This window comes from Zeugodacus cucurbitae, chromosome 5 (assembly GCF_028554725.1).
Source record: "Zeugodacus cucurbitae isolate PBARC_wt_2022May chromosome 5, idZeuCucr1.2, whole genome shotgun sequence".
NCBI classification, from domain to species: Eukaryota; Metazoa; Arthropoda; class Insecta; order Diptera; family Tephritidae; genus Zeugodacus; species Zeugodacus cucurbitae.
In genome coordinates this window covers 4,184,549-4,209,038 of record NC_071670.1, presented here as the reverse complement: position 1 = coordinate 4,209,038, position 24,490 = coordinate 4,184,549, and the positions used below count along the sequence as shown (strand labels likewise).

Genomic DNA, 24,490 nt, shown 5'->3' with positions numbered 1-24,490 from the left:
TGAAGTGAGTCACTATTTAATCATTGAAACAGCTTTGGAGTTTCGCATTGGATCTAGTTTTTCATAAATTTGAGAAAAAAAATCGGGATCCCGAAATTCCGGGATTCAAAAAATCACCAACAATGCTAAGCTTTCAGTAAAAAATCTATAATAACAATTTTATTATTGTTATTGTGGCATTCACAGTTATTTTCTAACACCTGCTTCATTTACACACGCACAATCTTACAAACATATACATACATATACATATGTACATATGTACATATAGACAAACATATGCACATCTGTGCATCATAACATTCTTCTGTTACATTTTGTCGCCAAATGCCAACAAATGGATTAGAAAGTTTGCCTTTCCAAGCAGCATAGACATACAAGTCAGCTGTCTGCCACTTTTTTTTGTCGTTGATATTTCCTCATTTGTGCGCTTTGGAATTTTTCTATTTATACTCAGCTCTAAGTCAAGCGCACTAAGTCAAGCAAGTTAAATTAATTATAGATAGAAAAAAAAGCTTGTGAAATATGTTACAATTATATTAAACACTTTCTGTAGGCGACAGCTGTATGAAAACCCCAATGCAACAAAAGTAGAACAACAACAACCACAATCACATTTAATACACATATTTGAAGTTTCAAAGCCATTTCGTCAATTAGTTGCATTCGCTATAGAATTAATTGCATTTATTTTAAACACTTTTACTATTACTTTCACACAGACAAGCATTTTGCTTACGAAATAGTTCAATATTTCGAACTTGCTTCGATTTTCTCAATTCTAAGAATATCAGTAATGAAAGTAATGATGAAATTCTCAATTTTGTTTGCTAATAAAAACTTTATGGCGGAGCTAATGCGGAATTTCGCATAAAATCCGACTCAATATTTATAAATATAACTAACTTAACCCCTAAAAGCATGGCGTATCATATATGGTACATGCGATTTATGGCAATTAAGCACATATTAACAGATTTATAAGGTATTAAGCCCATTGTATTTTTAAACCGTAAATCTATAATTAGGTATAGTGGAGTTAGGGAAAGTTCCGATTTAAACCATTTTTGGTACAGAGATACACTGTTAAAAGAAAAAGATACCCTCTGAATTAAATTAAGATATCTGAGAGATTTACCGATATTTTCGGTGAAAAATTACCCTTAGGCACTGAGTTCTTCATGTTCCATATCCGGGGCATTGAAAAATTATAGTCCGACTAGTCCACAAGTGATGCCATAAATCATGAAGAAATCAGATGGAATTCAAAATTGAGTTATATGCAAAGTAGTCGTGGTTTTTTCCATCCGTGTCAGCAGGGTGTCAAGAAAATATTATATACTGAATTTCATTAAAGCGGTCGAGTAGTTTGAGATATGGTTTTTGACCCCTAAGTGGGTTAGGCCACGTCCATTTAAATTTTTTTAATCTGAGTGCATCTTTCTTCTGATATGTTTTATGTAAAATTTTGGCCCTTTCTGGCTTAGTTATGGCACTTTATGTTTTCGGGTTTCGCCATTTTATGCGCGTGGCAGTGGCCCGATTTCGCCAATCTGCAATACCAACCTCCTCAGGGTGCCAAGGAATATTTGTACCAAGTTTCATTAAGATACCTCCATTTTTACTCAAGTTATCCGTTTCACGGACAGACAGACATCCTGTTCATTTTGATATATATAACCCTATATCTAACCCATTATAATAACAAACAACCGTTATGTGAACAAAAAAATATATATGTATAAGTATAAAAAATAAAATCAGAATAAAAAGTATATATATTAAAAAGAAAAAAGAAAATAAGCCAAAAACAAAATCTTCAGAATATATCAATTGTGAATTAGTCTGATTTTATCTACTTGTCTTTATATATTAGACTTATAGGGGTTTCAACGGCGAAAACATTTCAATTGGTTAGATGCTATTGCTGTTCCTGAAGCCAGATAAATACCCTAAATTAGATATTAAGACTCTACAAAGCTGGCACTGAACCTACTACAAATCTGTCAAGGTTTTTTTACTTATATAATATATGCGCGAGTTCGTGGATGTTCAAAAAAGTGAGTTCCAATACCAATTGTATACAAATTAGCATTTCGAAGTAAAAAACACTTAAGAACCAATATGGAACACCGATCATCATCAGATCCAATCACATATGACTATCTATAAAAGTTTTAGAACCAACAGATATATGTATTTCATGTGTTTCTTTTTGTGTATCTTTCTATCAACTATTTTCTGAGATTTAGTGAATACATCGACCAAAAAGCTTATTTCAATCTAAAAATGTGGCTATGCATAAATATAAACCTAAGGGCCAATAAGTACACCGACCAAATTATAATTAGATATTTCATTTTGAATACTATCTATATATGTATATGTATGCTTAGAATAGAAAAAAATAATAGAAAAAAATTATAAAAAAAAAAAACTAAAAATAACTTCAAATAATTACAATGGAATAAAAATTAAGTGAGCAAAATTAACTTTTCCATAGCACTAATAGAACAACAATAAAAAGGTAGGGCGTATGTTAAGGGCAGCGCGCGACACGCTTCAATAATAAACAAGGCTAAGTGCGCTCATTACGATTCTTAGCGATATTCTAAGATTTCAAAATTTATATATGTACATATCTATATATACATATATAGTAATTATATGCATATAGTAGCTTATATAATGTGCGCTGAAAGGGCACAAAATAAATTGAAAATACGAGTAAGTAGGCTGTGGAATATAGTGTAATGAACAGTTGGCACACCCTTGTTTCTTACGGAGATTTACTGATATGGGCTCTAGGCTTCGTTTTTTTAAATCTACATATACGTAGTAATAGTGCTGATGAATATGTGCATATCTAATGTGCTATATCTGAATAGGATTGTTGTTGAACAAATTTACATAACAGTTTGTTCTAGAAATCTAAAAGGTTTACATTTTTCAAAAAATAACTAACTATAACATATCACACAGGAGCTAATTGATTACACAGGCCAACACTTAATTTGCTTCTTTGAATTTATCAACTGATTCTAGTTAATTTGGGTGCGCTGAATTCAAATAGAGACTAACTGATTACAGATTTGAATTCAGCGCTCCCAAATTAAGTAGAATCAATTGATAACTTCAAAGAAGCAAACATTTTTTTTTTTTTAATTTTGTCGAGCTGTGTTATTTAACCGTCTTCTGCTCGATTAAAACGCTGATTTAGATCGATTTACCATACAAAATAAAAATTTACATTAATTGACAATTGAATTGGCGATAGTTGAGCGCTGGATCACAGTTCTCAAAGATATTAGTGGTGATTCAGGACCATTTCTAAGAACTTTTAAAACGCATTGAGATAAACAAAACATGGAAACATGTTGCAAAATAAGCAACCATTTCAAAAAGAATAGTAATTCGTAAAACAATTATAGAAAGTAGAAGAGAGCTTAAAGTAAGTATTTACTATGTAGATTTCTGAGTATGTATAGGTAGCTATGTAGGCTAATCACATTTTTACTCATTTCAAATTCAGCGAAATCAATGGGAAATAAAATTGACAACACGGTGATTTGTGTGCCAATTGAAAAGAAGTCAACCTACACGACGAAAGAAAAGTAAAGCAAAAACAAAAAAGTTAAAGTTAAATATAAATAAAAACCAAAAAAAAAGTTAAATTCGATACATAAAAGTAGCGTAGACATATTTAGCAAATTGAGCGGTTTTCGTGCGAATCGTGATGCGTTCATTAAAGCAGCAGTGCTTTAAGAATAAAAGAACATGATATGGAATAGAGATCGTGAACGGCTTAAAAGGTTAAAGCAAAAAAATGCTGAAAACGAATTTTAGTATGTAAATCAAAGGAAATGAAATAAGTAAAAAAATAAAACAAAAATTATAAAAAATATATATAAATAAATAAAAAATAATAATAGAAAAAGAATAAAAAATTAAAAAAAAAAATAAAAAATATATATATATTAAAAAATTATTACAAAAAAAATAAATAAAAATGAAATAAAAAAAGTAGAAGTACCAAAATAATTTATAAAAATCTATAAGTAAAAGATATAACAATATTAAAAATTAAAAAAAAAAATTAAATGAAAAAATTTATTTAAAAAATTATTAAATTTATTAAAATAATTTAATTATATAAAAGCATTAAAAATTAAAAGTTACTTAAAGGGCAAACATATAAACTTACAAGTACAAAAGTAATTTGGAATAAGGAATATCACAACATTGACAAATTTAAAAAAGAAAAATCAAAAAAGAAAATAAAAAAACATATGTATATTAAAAATCAAATTAAATATATTAAAAATTTAGGATAATAAAAAAATTAAGAAATAATAAAAAATAGAAAATTAAAAGTTAATAAAAAGCCGAAAGTATAAACAAAATAATTAAAAAAAATGTAGAAATATGTGAAAATATGAATATATAAAAAATATGATGTATCAACAAGTAAGCAATATAATAATATTGAAAAATTAAAAAATAATAGAAAAAAATAAATACATTTTTAATATCAGAAATTAAAATATATTAAAAAAATTTGAATTATAAATAATAAGTATATGAACAAATAACAAAAAAAATTAAATTAAAAGTTATTAAAAAGACAAAAGTACAAAAAATATATTTAAAAAATATTAAAATATGTGAATATATAAAAAAATAAAAAAAAAAATAAATAAAAATTATAAAAAAATTTGCAAATCGTAAAAAAAATCAAAAAGAAAATAAAAAAGTAGAAGTACCAAAATAATTTATAAAAATCAATAAGTAAAGTATATAACAATATAGAAAATTAAAAAAAATTAAATAGAAAATAATTATTTAAAAAATAATAAAAAATATTAAATTTATTAAAAAAATTGAATTTAAAAAAATATAAAAAAACATTAAAAATTAAAAGTTAATAAAAGGCCAAAAATATAAAATTACAAGTACTAAAATAATTGGGAATAAGGAATATCACAACATTGACAAATTAAAAAAAAAAATTAAATTTAAAAAATGAAAATAAAAAAATTAAATTAAATAAAAAAAATTATATTAAAAAGCATATTAAATACAGTTGAACTTCCCTAACTCGAATCACCATAATCCCAAAAAAAACTTAGAGTTAGAGAGACTTTCGAGTTACGGAAGGCAAATTGTACGAAATTTTACTTCTATTGCCAATTCATGAGTTTGAGTTATGGAGAACTTCGAGTTATTGAAGTTCGAGTTATGGAAGTTCAACTGTATATTAAAAATTTAGGATAATAAAAATTTTAAAAAGTAATGAAAAATAGAAAATTAAAAGTTAATAAAAAGCTAAAAGTATAAAAAAAAAAAATAATTAAAAAAAAAATTTAGAAATATGTGAAAATATGAATATCTAAAAAATTAATAATACTAAAACATGATGTATCAACAAGTAAGGAATATAATAATATGGAAAAATTAAAAACTAATTTATAAAAATAAATACATTTTTAATATCAGAAATTAAAAAAAATATATCAAAAAATTTTGAATTATAAATAAAATATGAACAAATAATAAGAAAAAATAAAATTAAAAGTTATTAAAAAGACGAAAGTACAAAAAATATATTTAAAAAATATAAAAATATGTGAATATATAAAAAATTAAAAAAAAAATATATATATATAATAAAAAAATTAATAAAATTCATATCTGACTGCATAATCTTATACATAAATATTTTTTAAACCGAAAACAACACATCAAGTCATAAACAACCGACGCGCTGCCGTCGAGCACTCGCTTAACGCACGCAAATCCAAGTAATTAGAATGCAATGCACACTAATAAAACGCAACGACTGTGATGGCATAGCAATAATCATAAATATAAAAACTTAATAAACCGTAAATTTAAATTAATTTATTAAACTGAAGTTCAGTGTTACGCACAGTAGCGAAAAAAAAAAACGAAAATGGTCATCGCGCACGGTATCAGCCGCGCAGCAGCACATGCCGTACAACAATACATATTGAAATTGAAAAAAAAATATATATACAATATATTGTAAAAAAAAAATCAAAAACGGAAGACATTCCACGTGTAATTGTCAATATTTTAACTAAATTGCATTTCGACAACCTTCATAAATGTCAGCGCAGCAACGTGATGTACTATACGAAATGTCGAAAATCGTCAACTAAATAAGCATAAAATTGATTAATTACGGGCACGTTGTGGGAAATCGGAAATGCGCATGTAAAATGGCTGTTGACACCACGAAGCGACTGCGGGTCAAAGTACTGATATTTAATTGAGGGAGTTCAAAAAAAAAATTTAAGTAATGAGGTAGGACTAATGAGGAAAGTGAAAGTTCAAATAACAGAGTTGAAATATAGTTAGTAAGAGTGAAGAATATGAGCTTTTAGTATGCTTTGGAGCTTTTAATGAGCTTATGAGTTTTCAATAAGCTTTGGAGCTTTCAGTGAGCTTTGAAGCTTACACGCTTTTTACTCACAATGTTTTTTCCTTCCCCATAAAATATTCTTATAATTTTTGAGGACCAAGAGTTCAGCTTATGAGACCAATGAGAAATTTTTAAACATAAAAGTTCCTTGGTCCTCGTAGAATTTGTAATAATTGTTTGACTCTGGACTATCCAAACATCATCAAGGAACTTTCTTTTCTTAAAAAGCCAACAACAAAAAATAGGGCGAACGACCCAGACGAACTTTCTTTTATGTTAGACTCGGAGCGTAATCTTAATGCGGAGAATTTCGACCAATTTAAGCAAGATCAAGAAGCTTTCACATCTGTGAACTTTTTGTCCGTTGTTTCTGCTTTACAGTATTCCGGTTTCTTGAAATTCTAAGACAATTTTAATGCTAGCTTTGCGGTTTCTACAGTAAGATGGACTTGGAACTTTTTTCTTTCACCTTTTACAGATTCATTTGTCTAAATTATGGTTATCTCATTGATATGGCAAAAAAACGCTGAGGTTTTATGATTTTTAATGAGAATTTTACCAACAAGCCAGGCTTAGCGCGTATACTTTTTGCTTTTTTATGCAACGCAAATTTTTTTTCTCTTGTTTTGTCAGAATCATTGCGGTTTTATGACTTTGAATTCAGTCACACACCAAAAAAGAATTAAAACAAAATAAATAAATATTTTTTGCAAAATATTTTTTTATATGCAATTAAAATTCTTAACAGTTTTTGCATTGTTGTTGGCGACAAATAAGTCTAATTATGTACAACGCAACGTTTTTGCTGTTATGAACGGACTTCAGTTGCGGCTATGAGTTATTGTAAATTAAAATTTATTTATTTTTTTTTAATTTTTCTTTTTTTGGGGTCTGTAAATTATCAACAGCCATTTCACGGTGACAAAAGTGCACGTAACGCACGCTTCGCAACAGCGATTGCATATATTTTAATGTAAAATAGTTCTCTTTAGGCCGTCGTATGACGAAAGGAACGCATATTTTCGCATGTAATTACGCGTATTATTGACACCCCGCGCTGACAGCGGCCCCCTAAACTAATGTGTTAATGACGTTGGGGTCATAAATATTTCCGCCTTTCCGCCTTTCCGCGTGACAATTGCCCAAAAACACACAACACGGACAGTTGACAAACGACATGTACGAAATCGGTGACTAAGTGCGACGATCGCGCCAGCTGAGTGTGTGAACTGAACGTCTGAGCATTGCTAGTAGTTAGTTAACGCGTGGCTTAGTTTACTAAAATGGATTTTATTTTTTTTCCAATAAAAGTAAGTACATAGCGATTTAAAATTAAGCAAATTTGCGAAGAAACATTCACGGAATGCGCATGACTAGACGATGGATGACTCAGCAGCAGGCGGAATGTGGGAGTTTTTGAATTCCATAAGTTACGAGTACACGCGATAGTTTAATATATGTAGGTGAAGCATTTATTTATGTCGAAAAACACAAATGATAATAACGAATTATAGGTTCGCCGGTTCTCGGAATGACTCATACTCTCCAATAGGAAAGCAATTTGAGCACTAAACAAGTCTCAGCCTCACGACTCGACAGTACATCGCGAAGTTTTTTTTTTCTATTCGAAAGACCGTCTCAAATGTGGATCAGAATATGTAAACGAACCGAAGTCCGGCAGTACTCTATGATGACCTCTTTTCCATTTGCATTTAGTCATACTTAATCTATTTGTTGTTTGCCTCTCGAACTACCCGGGATTTAATGCGAGTCGTCTTACAACAGCTTTTGGGTATTCTATGGTGAGACTGACATTACCGACCGAAGTTTATTAGATTCCAACCCGTGAGCCACTTAAGACAAGTCAAGACAAAATGTTGTCAATTTTTTTTTTTCTGTACCTGAGCCGAGATTTAGTTCCACGGATCATTAATATACTTCTGAGAAAGATAGAAGAAACAGTATTCAATTCAGTAGTATTTCGACGAATGGAATTAAGTTTTTAGCCGAATTGATTGTGAGGATTTTATAATCAAGAAAGAAAACCTATAGGTTTTCCATTGTCTGTGGAGGGTGACTGCCATTAGAAAGACCCCTCTAAAATATGAATTGGAATATGTAAGCGAACCGAGTTCCGGCTTACGATGACCTCTTTTCGCTTATCAGACACAAGTTCAGAACGATGACTCTGGAACATAGTGGATCCTGGGTAAACAAACTCTCAAAGAAATATGAATCAGACTGAGTCCGATATTAGTCCAAAAAGGGTATATTATTCGATTGCATACATTAAAAGGACACGAGTTGAGCTCTTTTGCCCACTATAAAATTGCTTTAACTCCATTCCTGACTTATTAATAACAAAAGAAAGAATACTTCGCTAGAACTGATGTTTCTACCAAACTGTGAGATGTAAGGCTAGTGAGAGTGGTAGAGTAGACGGATTCGTATTACTGGTGATTGGTTAATCAGCGTTATACTATAATAATAAACCGCGAGATACTGAGATCCATCAGATAAGTGCACAAAAGGGATGTTATATGACCTTTTTGACCTTCACTTTCCAACAATGTCTGCAGAAATAATTTTTGATGTGATACTTTTGCAACTTGAATGCTTATAAGCAATCGACGAGTTTCGGAGACTATTAAAGCAAGGCGTTCTTGAAGCTCTACTCGAAAGAAAGGCGAAATATGTATGAACTTAAGATAAGAATTTTTGTGTTAAAAAAGAAGCCGGAACTATTTATTATTATTTTACACCTCGATTGAAGACGAGTGATTTCTTGCTTCAAATCAAACGCATGCGAATTGTAATTAGTTATACTTGAGGTAATTTATTTTTTCCCCACAATAAAACTAATCTAAAAAATGTAGACGTGTGGAAAGCTTACAATTAAATCCACACACGCTAGGAAAAAAACGGCAGTTAGCAATGGATGAGCTCACAATATTTTTATAAAACTGATTTACATCGACTGATTAACGATCGAATATATATCAATAGCAGCTATTTATCTTTATCTAGGGATCTTAATGTAATAACGAGACTGACGTCAAGCTATTGCGCAACGTGATAGAGCGTGTAATATCATACATTTTATTGCTATAAATAACCTTTTTGCAGCAGTGATTTCAACTTGCGCTGAATTAGAATTTCTAAGCATGATGTTGAATGTTCCAGAAGTTTGATAAAGGTGATGTAAATAATATTGAGGGGAAAATGTTGAAATTATTGCTTTAGACGAAAAAATATTGAGGGAAAAAAATAAAATTAAAATTAAAAAAATAATAATAATAAAAAAAATTAAAAAAAAAATGTAAAGAAATATTAAAAAAAAAATTTAAAAAGTAAAAAAATATAAAAAAGATAAAAACAAAAATGAAAAAAAATATATAGATATGAAATAAATTTAATATAAAATTAAATTAAAAAATATTTAGAAATTATGTTTAAACGCAAAATATATAGAAAATATTAAAAAAATATATAAATAAATTAAAAAATATTTAAAAGTATATAAAAAAATAATAAAAAAAAAATAAATATAAAAAAATTTAATGTAAAATTAAAATAAAATAATAATATTAAATTAAATTAAAAAATATTTAGAAATTATGTTTAAATGTAAAAAATATAGAAAATATTAAAAAAATATATAAATAACTTAAAAAAAATTTAAAAGTATATAAAAAATAATAAAAAAAATAAATTAAGAAAAATTTAAAAAATTAAAAATGTGTATCAAAAAATTAAAAAAATAAATATTAAAAATAAAAAAAAATTACAAACAAATAAAAAAAATTGGAAAAGATTAAAAAAAAATCAGGAAAAGGTATAAACACAGTACAATTCACAGCCTGAGCCTCATCTAACCTTCCATCAAAGCTTTCATACACTGTTAGCTGCTGCCGACTGACGCCACCAACGCTGCGAGTCACCGCACGCTGTTGGATTTATGTAGATTTTTTCTTTTTATTTCAATTACTTTTTTCCATTGATTTTTTTTTTGTACCCGCAGGCATCAGGAAGTCCACGCACGTACGGGTGCCATAACACAGCCTGTGACAACACAATTCCCGCGAATCGAACGTCAAATCAAATTCATACATACATATAAACATTAATAAAGCAGAATTACAAAAAAAAACACAACAACAACATTTTGTAGATATCGCACAATCGATACAATACGTCAGCAATAGATCACATATAGTACATTTTTAACTGGCGACAGCGCAAAATCACCAATAATTTATCGCAAATATCTAAAACTTACACGTAAACTGTGGCAGTTAAGAACCAATAAATCTCACCCGACAAATAAGATACAAACAAATCCCGACAGTGACTGGCTGTTGAGAGCGTGCTGCATGTCACATACGCCCGAGGGAGTGAAATGCAACGACGCAATACGGCGCACTCGGCGAAAAGCAAAGTGCAAAAACAATATATTTCAAGAAAAAAAGTGCAAAAATACGGGCGCCGTTGGAAAAGTGAGTGCGTTTTTTGAGCCTTCGCTAATGCAACACTGCAACTGTCAAAAGTTAATTCGGTGTTTCACAAGTTCAACGAGCACTTTTATCCCGCATAGGATACTGATTCTGCGTTCCACAAGTTCAGCTGAAAGAAATCGAATTCCTTGTTTTAGAATCCACCATTTATTAACAACGAATGCAACTGTCAATAATTAATTCTGTCTTCTACAAGTTCAAAAACCTGTGGGGAATAATCCATAGGAGAGTTATTCCGTGTTCCACAAGTTCAACTGAAACTGCAACTGTCAATAATTTGTTTCACAAGGTCAACAACTTCTTTTATCCCCCATAGCAGACTAGTTTTGCATTCCACAAGTTTTGAAAGAAATCGAATCGAAATCGAATCTTCATTGAAAATCCTTCAGAGTTTATATTTTCGGATCTTTTTGGTAGGATTGCGTCGGAAAGGTACGCATCAATAACGTTCTTGTTCAGGTATTTCATTGGAAAAATAGGCTCATAAAATGGAATGTTCAAAGTAATTAAGAAATGAATGTTGGAGATTCGGGATCCCGACATTATTTCGTAAGTTGAGAAAAAACTTAAAAACCTAATTTCACAAACTTGTGTCATTTCCCACCATTTTGTACCCGCCTCTTTACCACACTTATAGGAAGCGTTTAAAATCGTTTATTAAAATTGATTTGATCTTCGGCAAACTGTCACTGCTCGCCTTGTAAGCGAAAACAACAATTAATAGCAATTTGTGTGTCAAAACTAAATCATTTAATGATCGTGTTATAAAATCACTTGTAAATCAATTTTCTTATTAAATTGTTCGAAAGTTCTGAAAGTGCTGATTAGCAGCAAATTAACGTAGTTGAGGCTTTTCTCAGGTAATTATTAGGCTTCAACATATATAACACAAAGCTCTCCCAAGTGGAAATCTGGTTGAGAAGTGAAATAAAAAAAACTTACTAGAGATATATGAGATTGACCCCGAGTTTACTGAATAAACCTAGTAAAAGTCTGCCGTTATTCATAGAATCGGAAAACCCTGGTACTCGGAATCGTCTCCAGGAGAGTATTCAATCATTCGGGATCGCGTTCGGGAGCGTATTAAATGTATTGTAGATCTGAAAAAACTAATATTCTTACTTTCATATTCTACAACCATAGTTTGAGGTTTCGAAACCATTCTTGGACGTCTCAAAGAATTAAGTCTAGTCAAATTGCCCAGTCCTCAATTGCTTAGCTTTAGTCGCTTTTCGGAAACCCTATCGACAGCACTTCCTTTCATATTTATGCAAAACCTAACTCTTCCTTACACTCACTCGCCTGTTTCTCACGAACTCGTCGCCGCATAAATATATTTTGTTGCCTCTCCATTGTGGTCACGTTTCCGTTTGGCTGGGTATTCCCATATAGATTTTTTATATCATCGTAATTATAGTAATCTTGTTGTTTTGCGTCTTATTATCGTTTGTGGCATTCAATTTGCGGTTATGTAGCGTGCTCTGATTCTTAAATTGCTTGACTGTTTCAATGCTCCGTTTTTTATTTGTTGTTCTTTTTTTGTCTCACTTTCATTGGAGTGGAGTCAATGATTTGCCTGCCTGTGTGTTTTATGCTTAGTCTTTTCGTCTCGTAATAACTCGCAGTTCCTGTGGTCTGCTGCTGCGTCTCTAATTAGTTTCTGTTAAGTGGCGTAGGCTTTTGTGGCTTTTTTTTTCTATTTCCGAATCCTTCGTCATTGTCGTTTTTTACGTCCCACCTAATTATCGTTGATTTCTGGCTACTGTTTTGCGATTTTTTTCGCAACGGCGCCAACCAATGCGTGTTTGAATTTTGATTATTTTCGCATACCTGCGATTTTATGTGCTTCCCAGCGTCTAATGTAATTTATATGGTAATCCTGCTCTCTCTACTACGTAAGAAAACGGTTTGCATATGAGAACAGTTTGATAAGACAGTGACTTCTACCAAGCAATTCGACCAAGAAAAATATATATCACTTTCAACTTTGTTTGAACATAGTTTTATATATGTTCCGAAGGTTTCGAGACTTTTCTAGGTTTTCTGAATATTGTGTTAATTAAAGGCCTCAAAAAGTAGCGTTAAATAATACTTCATACTATATAAAATTAGTTTTCTTTAAAAAAAAATTACCGATTTATTTATAAATATTTATAATAAAACAAAATTTTGGAGAAAAATATTTTTGGAGACTTTTCAAATTTGTATATAATTTTTTAGGTATGTCGTAAAAAAGTTTTTATTTACATTTTTATTCGAATTAATAGTTATATGCAGCTCAATCAGCTTACAGCTTATAGCCTTTTCACACAAGACCTAATTAATCAACTAACCTGCCTTTGCTCGATTAAAACGCTGATTTAGATCTGTTTATAACCTTTTCACACAGGAGCTAATTGATCAATTAACCAGCCTTCGATCGATTAAAACGCTGATTTAGATCGATTTATAGCCATTTCAAACAGAAGCAAATGGAACAATTAACCGGCCTTTGCTTGATTAAAACGGCCTTAGATCGATTTATAGCCTTTTCACACAAGACCTAATTAATCAATTAACCGGTCTTTGCTCAATTAAAACGCTGATTTAGATCGATTTATAGCCTTTTCACACAGAAGCTAATCGATTAATTAACCGGCCTTTGCTCGATTAAAACACTGATTTAGATCGATTTATAGCCATTTCACACAGAAGCTAATTGATCAATTAACCAGCCTTTGCTCGATTAAAACGCTGATTTAGATCGACTTATAGCCATTTCATATAGGGGCTAAGTGATCAATTAACCGGCCTTTGCTCGATTTAAACGCTTATTTAGATCGATTTACCATACAAAATAAATACAAATCGACATTAATTGAAAATTGAATTTTAATCGACTTGAAAATGAAATACAACTCTGCGACAAAGACCGTATTTGTAATTATATATACGTTCTTTGTCTGCAAGTTATTGTTCACGCTACACGACGGTAGATGTCGCTGCTGTAAATAATATAAAATAGCGATCAGCTGATGAAACTTACCAACTTCTCATGAAAAGCAAAAAAAAGGAACAGCTGATCGATTATCGAGTAGCCGTCAGTGTGAAGGGCAAAAACTGGTTTCTCAATTAAAATTTTAATTGATCAATTAATTTGGCTGTGTGAAAAGGCTTAGTCTCCAAATATTTTTTATGAAGAAAATTATTTTAAATTTTGCTAATTTTTGTATTCAACTACAGTAGATCTATAGTAGAAGTTTGTATAATCACAATTTGTGTGTGTAATGCTGGAAACCACTAACTGCGCTAATTGAGAACATTTTCAGGTGATCGCCATCACGACTACCAATTTACATTCTCAGCTCGTAAGCGAATTTATAAATTTAATTGCGAACTATAATTAAATTTGTTACAAATTTCAACGTGTAAAGCAACACGCCTTCTAAGTTCAATTAAATATGGTAAAATACCCTTTTTAAGGTGGCGAGTGAGCTCTACTTGTACATATCCATATACCTCGAGACACATACAAATATGCTTATGTAAATACAGAAATTGTTTATAAAAACGTGACTGGAATTAGTAAAATTGAAAAACTGCTCCATTAAATAAACTAAATTGAAAATTAGCAAAGTTAAACAGTTTTGACAGGCAGATAAATGTAAAGATCGCTAGATAATCAAACGCGTAGCATTTCAAGGGCAAACGCTTGACGCGCTGATGCCACAGGGCTAAGTATAACTGAACTGAAATAAACGGCGCGTTAGCAATTCGTTGAGCACTAAAGCAGAGAGGAGACAAGCTTCTACGCGCTGTTTAAGCTGTTAGGGGGCATCGACAACCACGTTGAATGTACGGTTATCTAAGCACCGGCAAGTGATAAATTATTTAGCAAAATTTAGCGAAATTATTACTTTCGCGCTAACCTAAACGTGACAAATCTAAAAAGGCACATATTCATCAATCACACGAAAAACTCAACAGTAGTGAGTACATTAAATGCTTATATAAACTAGTTTAAATTAATAGACACATTTTACGGGAAATACAAAATAATTAATTATTAGCAGCTGTGTAGAGTTTGTAGGCTTTGTGTGAATTAATTGAAAGTCATTAAAAACGTTTATAAATAAATTTTATTATTTATTATGAAAAGTTAAACAAAATTATAGCTTAAAAAAATTGTGTAGAGTTTGGAGACTGTATGAAATTTGCTGAAACAAGCATATTTTTGCATTTAATTGCCTATTTATAATTGATTAGTAAATTTAGCGTCGATGAAAATTTTTTGTAGAGTTTGGAGAGTTTATAAAAACTGCATTAAATACGAGTTTTACGTAGATTTTAATGAATTTGTAAATACTCGCTTACAAATAAATCAATATTTATTGGCAGTTGTAACTATTAAATTAATATATGTGTTGTAGACTTTTTATAAGATCAATACGAACTAATTACTATGCCGTTTTCTTGATGAGTGTGAAGCGTAATAAATTAATGACACGAGTTTTGAGATCGTTTCATCTTATGTAAAGCTTGTTTATAAATAGACGGCATGTCTAGTTTGATTTAATAGAGTTTAAACGATTGGTTGTGAAAAATGTTTAACAATAAATGTTTAACAATTTACACGTTTTTTAAATATTTATGAGTTAAATATAGAGTTTTAGGATGCTGACAAATGATTTTTTTCACTTAATTGATTCTTTATGGATACTTATTCATACTTATATTTTACTTATTTAAATCAAAATGTATTTTTTTATTCCTTTTGTTAGAAGATATTTCAAATTGGGTCCAATTACAAGCTTTAATAATTCATTTTCCATCAGTTTGAGTATTTCCAATTAAATATCCATGCTTTTCTTCTTCAAATAATATGCTTAGAGCTTTTGGAGACTTAAAAAAAAACATTTGTATGACATAAAATATGTATGAAATCATTATATTAATTATTCAAGTGATTTTATCACTAAAAAAATAAGTGGAGAGTTTGGTGAGTTTCTAAAAAATAAAAAAAAAATCATGAAATATTTATGAAATAATTTCTATTAATTATTGAAGTGTTTTTCTGCTTACAAAATAAGTGGAGAGTTTGGAGAGTTTCTAAAAAATAAAAAAAAAATCATGAAATATTTTATGAAATTATTTCTATTAGTTCTTGAAGTGTTTTTCTGCTTAAGAAATAAATGGAGAGTTTGGAGAGTTCTTAAAAAGTAGCTAAAACTATATAGCAACATTTACTTGCATTATTTTATTTTGTTAACTCTTTTAATTCTGACTTGAAGCGAAAATTTTAACATAAAAATCTATTAAAAAAATTAACAATCTGCACACCATAAATCTATTAACAAAAACTTTGTTGAGCAAGGTGAATGTCTGCTTATTAAATTAATGTGGATAGAATATAGACACATTTACATACATATATGATATGCATTTGATCGACTTTTGTGCTTTCTCACTTCTACACATAATTTTTTATTCTCTCAAGTGACAATAGCTGAAGAAATTTATGGACATTTCATTTTAAGAAAGCCATCATCGACTAATAAGGAAAAATAATTATGCGATTAAGTGCCTTAAAAAGCGCAAGAAATGACAACCAAATTGTGTACTTTTGACTTGATTATCACTCGCTGTTTTAATTACGCTTTTTATCAACGTTTTCCATACATTTTTCATTAACGATTTTATGCCAAACAGAGCTGACAATGGACAGTACAAAACGTTTGCGTATGTCACTTCAGCAAGAGTTCAACAAATCTTCGCGCATGCCAAATATATATGTCGGCTGTAAAAATATGGAACAATAAATAGCACAAAGTATCTATAAAACGCTTTATTCTGCTCCGTATAGATTTGCGTTGGCGTTGGCACTCCAATAGCGAGTGTCAATAGAATAATAAATAAAATCTGGCGGCATGCAGCATACATACGTTGTATGTAAAAAATTTATAAATAATAATTAAAATTAAATTAAAAATTTTTACTATAAAATTTTGGAGACTACAGAAACTGCTTCGAAATTGAAAAACTAAGCATTTTTTTGGTAAATTTAAAAATGTAATTGTGGAATTGATTGTCTTGGAGACTTCACAAAAGAGGTCATACGCCATGAACAAGAATTTTTTTTAAAGAAAAGATACTTTTTAGCTTATTTTTTGTTGCTGTTGTTTTTCAAGCGAGTGCAAATTTTATAAGGCATTTGCATATACATATTTATGTATTTTAATAATTATTTTGTAACTAAAGTTCCTTAAGCCCATAGCTTATCTGACATATATGCGTTATATTTGTGTGTAATGTTGTTTGAAGGTAGCTGAAAGCTCTTCTAAAAGTGCACTGTAGTTTTGCTAAACACACGTCAATAAGTGTAGCATATATTTAGGCGCATATTAATAGCATGTACGTTTGTTAGGTGAAGCAAAATGTAGTTTGGGGGATAAAATTATTTTAAATATTTTAGAATAAAAGATCACTTTTAGATTAATATAATAAAGGTAAGAGAAACCGTTCTATAAAAAAATGTAAATATAATAAAGCATATAAAATAATACATATGACCCTAAAATATATTAATTTATTGCGAAAATTTATTAAAACATTCTTTGTGTTAGCGTACACAGCTGCTGATATCAATACTATATTAAACGAGATATACAGTAAAGAACAGTTCAAGCAATCGAAATTTGTATATACATACGTATATATATATATATATACTTATTAAGCTTATGAGCTTATCAAACAATAATTCGATACTTGAGTACATTGTAATACACGTAACATACATACATATGTACATATGTATTTCGACACTTTACTTCTGTGATTAACAAATGCATTTTCGTAAACCAAACTGTATTACTCATACGCCACCTACGCCAAACACTTGCATATATCTACACATATTAATATTAATGTGTAGATGCGTGATTGTTATATTCATAAAACAATATTTAATAAAAAAATAAATAAATGATAAAAAATTACAATAACAACAACGACTGCTGTTGCTATACAACATTTTCTGTTTTTTTCTTGCTATTATTAATAAACACTTAGCATCACCAAGCACTATTGTTCAAATTCACATTTCTCACGTTATATGTATGTATATAGAGAAAATCAATTTGCTATGTTTATTTGTCACTTACCGCTCGGTTGTGGGCTCAGCACAGATCAAAGGCTGTTTTAGTTCTATAACTTGTCCATTTTTCTCTTTCAGCTCACCATTTTCCATGTAGTATTGTACCAATTCAGGAAGTGTTGCGAATTTTTCGCCTAAAAGCAATATATAAATACAAATTAAATATGATTTTGTATTAAAATGTTAAGCACAACACTGCTTACCGCCATACAAGTCGAAGAAGTCACCATTGTTTTGTATCTTTATATGTGTCACCTCTTGGCCACGGCGTACCGATAACGTGAAAGCGCCAGGATTTGAGGATGAGAGGCGTGCCAAAAAGGAGCCATCGAAGCCTTTTTCACGCAGTAGATTCTCAGCTTCTATACCACTTATTGTTGGGTGAAACCATCTATGGAGGTAGAAGAAAATAAATTGTTAGTAAGAATGTGGTTTCGAGCACGACTTTTAGTTTCATTGACTTTTTACGACGAAGCAACTCAAAACGTTTCTCTGCCTGTAAATGCACATAGGAATCACAATTTTCCATTTTTTTCCTAATTACAGCACGAAATCCTGGAGCTGTATTAATACGCGTGCTTTAGTTTACTTCTTTTGTATGTATGCTTTAACGCTTATATATATATGTGTGTAACACTGATTTTGGTCGTCTCGTCAGCTGTGTGCACAGGACACGAGTGTGAAGCCGGTCGTGTACAGCTGCTATTGACAGTCAGCAGGTGGGAGGTTGGGTGGCACGGTTGTTATTTCTAATATGTATGCAAGTGTAAGTGTAATCTTTGTTTGACAAGCGATTTTATCTGATTTCAACGAATGCATGTGAAAACGTGAGGAAGGCCATGTCACATTACAGCTGGTAACAAAACTTTTAGCAGTGTTTTTGATATTTTCTTATCTTCCAATTGCTCTATTAATTCAAATGCTCATCACACTATATATTTATATCAAATTTGTTACCCGCGATGCGCTCCGCTACTAAGCAGGCAAACGTAATCGCTCAATAGCGTTATACGCGTTTTGGGTGGGTGCGGGTGGTGGTAATGACGACAGTAGCGTTTTTTGTACGCATACATGCCCATCAAATGCACATACCAACACACATACACATAACAAGCACACGCGTAAACGATCGGCAGCATGCACTCAGCAACAACGCATAGTACAAGCTTTGGCAGTCAGCAACAGCAATAGCAACAGAAGGCCATAGCAGCAACGCAACACATTGCTAGACAATCAGGCAGGCAGTCCGATAGCCAGCCAGCTGCAGTGGCTTTGGTCTCAGCCGCGACCGCTGTCGCACATCGGCGTACACACCAAGTAATCGCGTATAGCAGTATATTTCTCAAATGAGCACAATGCCAATTTGCAAATTTCACTTTTTGTACACATTTGAAATGTGTTTTTACACTAAATACCAACGCCATATTTATCAGTTGGCATAATCCAAGTGCACTTTTTATTCTAATTACCTTCGCGAGGACATTTTCTGATGAATTTTAGCTCAATATCGAAGAAAATTTTTTCTCCCAACACACTTTTGTTCCAGCTTTTATCTTTGTGTGGTTTCGTTTCGCTTTTCAACCTCAATTTCTGCTACTGACTGCTGCTTTTGCAACGCTGCACCTCCATACCAGCGTTGCCGTTTTGGCTTGAACGGACCAAAATTGGTAGTCTCATTTGCCTTGGGTAGTTGGTTGGGAAAGTTTCTTATTAGATATACATATCTACAAAGAATGTTAATCTTAAAATTGGTTCGCTTAATATTGCATACTTTCTTGCTTTAAGAGAATTTCAAAAATACTGTTCAGTAAAATCCCAAAAAATGCTTGCTATTTCACAAACAAGATGGCTTAGTTGTAATTTACAGACTTCTTGAACAGTTGGAAAGTGTGAGATTATATTTTATTTCCAATTATCTTAAAGTCAATGGAATTCGATCCGCAGATTTAGCAAATACTATGAATTAAAAAATGTGAGCCTTTTTTTGTTTTTAAGGTATGTAGGTATGTACTCCCAATTATTAATAATTTTAATAACGAATTTCAGTCGGAAAGTTGTCAGTTGTCATATTTTTATTCTAATATTAAGTAAATATTCCTTCATATTTTAAGTAATTTCAACAACAAAAAATTTTCAAACAATGTATTTAAAAGTAAAACTAGCGATAACGAAATAAGTGAGAATCAAACTAACGTACTTGAATTTTATATTGAGCTTTAGACCAATTCAAATCGAGAATTGATTTTTAACAGTAAGATTTGCAGTTTTGAAATATTATAACCCCAAGTAATGTTCTCTTGGAAAAAATATAGAAATACAACCATTAATTCAAAATTTAAAAAATTTAGTTCTGTGATCCCGTTAAAATAATAACTCAATGGAAGTTACTTGGGTTGAATGATAATAATTTAAAGAAAGATAGGGATATCAATACATAGATTTTGGAGTACCTTTGGTACCAATAAAAATTGTATGAATAAGTTTTGTTTCATTGATTTCTACAAGTTTGTGATTAATCTAATCACACTACCGTACAGTTCAGCCGCTGCGGATCGAAAATTTTGGAATTTGTACATTGTAAAGAACTAGTACACAAGGGTGAAGTACGTTATGTATGGTCAGCAAAAAAAATATCTCTTTGATAAATAATTTATTACCTTTTATATTATGTAATATGTTTAAACTTTATTTAAACACATGAAATGTGTACTTTGGTAGTTTGAAAGGAGATTTGGTAGGATTTTGGTACGTAAATATTTTTTCGAGTGGTAACACTGCTCCACACACGTTCTTTCTATTTCTTCTTCTACTTAAAGCACACCAACACAAGTGGAATTGTATTGTAGTTTGCTTTGGAGCTGGCATTCGCCCCCAACGAGTCGGGGATCTATGTGCTTTTGTTGTAAAAAGGTGAAAGGGGTATGGATTAAATAGTAAGAAAATTTAAACATTTTATTTCTATTATTAATATAAAAACAACGATAAAAATAACATAATATTTGAATAAAATATAAATAAACAAATATTGCTTAAGAATTTCGATATACTACGAGTATTTATTAGTATATTTTTAGGTATATTTATGCAATATATATTAATGCAAATGATCTGAATATTAAATTTTCATTTTATACCTTTTTAATACTTTATTTTAATAAATAACAAATTACGTTGTGGTGTATTTATACGCAAGCTTTTGTGGTGAATTTTTTCTGACTTTTCAACTCGCCTTTTATCGACGTTTTACCTTTTCTTACTTTCGTTGTCATCTCTAACAAATTGCAACAGCTGTGAAGTTATGTCAAAACGCTGCTTTAGGCGACGCATGTGTTCTTCCCCAAGTAGTCAGCTGTATTGTAAGTAACACCTTGTTGATTATTTATTTCATCAGTTAAATTTGTAAGAAAATCATTCACGAAAATACACATTTACAGGTAAACGCTTATGTTGTTCAACAGCGCATTGCGACGTAGCTTTGCACGTGTCAAAATTTTACAATTCACACATATAAACACACTGCTACACATGGAATCTCCAGTAACAAGAACACACAGCACAACTATGACGAAGGCAGAGGAAGCACAAGCAGAGCTGCTGCAAGAGAAGAGTAACGATAATTATACAAAGGAATGTGCAAGTAAGGATGCGCTTAGTGCTGTGCTCTCTAAAGTGACTGTTACAAACCAAAAAACTAAGCCTGCACCACCACAACTGCGACGGGAGAAGCAATTGCAAGCCGCCAAAAAGAAATCAATGCCTTATATACCAGGTATAGTGAATTTACAAGTGCTCGGTGCCGGTGCCAATGGTTCACCAAGTGCCATATATCTGTTCACCGATCAGGCGCGTTATTTGTTCAACTGCGGTGAAGGCACACAGCGTTTGGCGCATGAGCATAAAACAAAGTTGTCGCGTTTAGAACACATTTTCGTTACGCGCAATACGTGGCCAGTGGTGGGTGGTTTTCCAGGCTTAGCGTTGACTGTGCAGGACGCAGGCGTAAAAGAAATGGCGCTGCATGGACCACCACATTTGGATAGCATATTGCACAGCATGAAGCGCTTTGTGGTGCTGAAAACGCTGAAGGTATGTGTGTTTGTATAAAAATTAATGTGTAATTATTGTAATGTAATTTGCATTTAGATAAATACCTGCGATTGCACGCAATCCACAGACTTCGAAGACGCCGTGATGAGCGTTAGATATGTGCCGCTTTATAAGCAATCAGTAAATCCTTATCAAACGATAGACGCTAACAATCAGATGGTAGTTGCTTACATATGCAAGCTGAAACCACGTCCTGGCGCGCTTAACTTGGTAAAATGTGTCGAACGTGGTGTGCCACCAGGTCCACTGTTGGGTCAGCTGAAAAACGGTTTCGATGTTACGCTACCCGATGGCACAGTGGTGCATTCCAAGGATGTTAGTGAGCCCAGTGAAACAGCGCTCTCCTTTGTATTCTTGGATATACCCACAGCGGAGTACTTGCCAGCACTACAAGCACAAGCGGCGCTATTCCGTAAGCTGCAAGAGGATACGGAAAGTAAAGTTGCGCTTGTGGTGCACTTTACGCCTGCGCAAATGTTGGAGAATAATTCCTATCGCGATTTTATGCAGAACTTCACGTCAAGCACACAGCATTTATATTTGAATTCGCCACATAACAACTTTTCCGGTTACATAGCCGCGCATCGCATACAATATCAATTGAATCAATTAAACGCGCGCACATTTCCCTTACTTGCTGAAGCGCTGGAGTCCTGCAACAGCGCGAACATTAGCAATACATTGAAGCGCACCAAATTAGGCGAAACGGAGAAAGTGGGAGCAGAAGCGAAAACTGCAAGTTCAGTGGATGTTGCTAATGAAACGCAGCTAACAAATATAAATTCGCTTACAAACTTTCATTTGCGGCCGCGTAAAGGTAATTTAATTTTTGAAACTTGATTTAAGTTTTTAATTTATATATAATTTACAAATTTTTGTAGGCCTTGATCGCAGCGCCGAAGCGCAGCTAAATCCCAGTGAATATATTGCCGAAACACAAGCGCTCGCTGATTTTCCAACATTACTGAGCAAACTTAAAGAAATACAACAAACGCTACCCGAACCAAAATGTACCGCTGAATACCCGAAAATCACTTTTCTCGGCACCGGCTCCTGTATACCGAATAAAACACGCAACGTGAGCGCCATTATGATACAGCCAGCCGAAAATTCTTTCATGCTGCTCGATTGCGGTGAGGGTACACTAGGACAGATTGTGCGCCTTTATGGCCAACAACGCGCCGAAAGTGTTATACGCAATCTGAAAGCGATTTATATCTCGCACTTGCATGCCGATCATCATATCGGACTGATTGGCTTGTTGAATGAGCGTCAACGCTTGCTGCAGGAGCTAGAAGTGCCGCTGGCCGAGCAAAAAGTATTGCTCTTTGCACCAGTGCAAATACAGCCTTGGCTGAACTTCTACAACGCGCGCATTGAGAGCATCGCACAAGCTTACACGCTCATCGGCAATGCCGAAATGTTAGAACAACCAATGCCTTTCCATGAAACACGCGCCGATCTCGGTATTGATGCAGTCGCCACCTGCCTGGTACGTCATTGTCCGCACTCATTTGGTGTGAGTGTGCGCCTACCAGCGCCAATAGGTAGCAATGGACCGATAACAATCACTTACAGTGGCGATTCAATGCCCTGTCGCGATCTAGTCGAGTTGGGGCGCAACTCCACTGTGCTCATACACGAAGCCACCATGGAGGATGATCTGATTGAAGAGGCGAAAGTGAAAATGCATAGCACTATTTCGCAGGCGATCGCACAGGGACGCGAAATGCAAGCACAATACATTATACTAACGCATTTCTCGCAGCGTTACGCCAAATTGCCGCGTATGCAGCAGTTGGTTGGCGGTGAAGGGGAGCCGCAGTTGAATAATGTGTCGATAGCATTTGATAATATGCAAGTTTCGTTGGGTGATTTGGAGCAATTTCATCACATGTACCCGGCGTTACATGCGCTCTTTGCCGAACATGCCGAGGAATTGGAACAGAAGGCATTGAAACGTGAAATGAAATTGGAACGAAAACGGAAATTGTTAAATACGGAGTGAGGAGTGGAGTGGATTTGGTATAAATGTTATTAGATTTTATTACATTACGCTTGTAAATTCTAAATTTATTTGTTAGCTATAAAAACATACTGACGTGGTAAAAATCAGTATGTAAATATACAAATATATAAGGCTTATAAAATTATTTAAAACATTTAAATGACTTTTATAACAATTTAAAGGTTTAAAAAGAATATTTTATTAGTCTTTTTTTATAAATTATTATTTTTTATATAAATTATTATTATTTTTTTATAAATTATTTTTTTTTTATAAATTAT

At 32.0% G+C, this 24,490-nt stretch overlaps 2 protein-coding genes across 2 annotated transcripts; one reads left to right on the top strand and one right to left on the bottom strand.

Moving 5' to 3' along the window:
• Positions 1 to 13,821: 13,821 nt before the first annotated feature.
• Positions 13,822 to 19,530, bottom strand: LOC114803568 (tyrosine-protein phosphatase corkscrew). Its single transcript, XM_029037979.2, has 4 exons — positions 18,556 to 19,530; positions 18,298 to 18,485; positions 18,102 to 18,228; positions 13,822 to 15,840 (listed from the first exon to the last, which is right to left on the bottom strand). Exons 1-4 carry the CDS (start codon positions 18,621 to 18,623, stop codon positions 15,825 to 15,827), a joined length of 399 nt encoding a protein of 132 aa, XP_028893812.1. The 5' UTR covers positions 18,624 to 19,530; the 3' UTR covers positions 13,822 to 15,824.
• A 1,760-nt stretch (positions 19,531 to 21,290) lies between these two features.
• Positions 21,291 to 24,363, top strand: LOC105208572 (ribonuclease Z, mitochondrial). Its single transcript, XM_011178494.3, has 4 exons — positions 21,291 to 21,450; positions 21,529 to 22,180; positions 22,238 to 23,018; positions 23,083 to 24,363. The coding sequence occupies exons 2-4, from the start codon at positions 21,539 to 21,541 to the stop codon at positions 24,207 to 24,209; spliced, it is 2,550 nt and encodes an 849-aa protein (XP_011176796.1). The 5' UTR covers positions 21,291 to 21,450; positions 21,529 to 21,538; the 3' UTR covers positions 24,210 to 24,363.
• Positions 24,364 to 24,490: the final 127 nt, after the last annotated feature.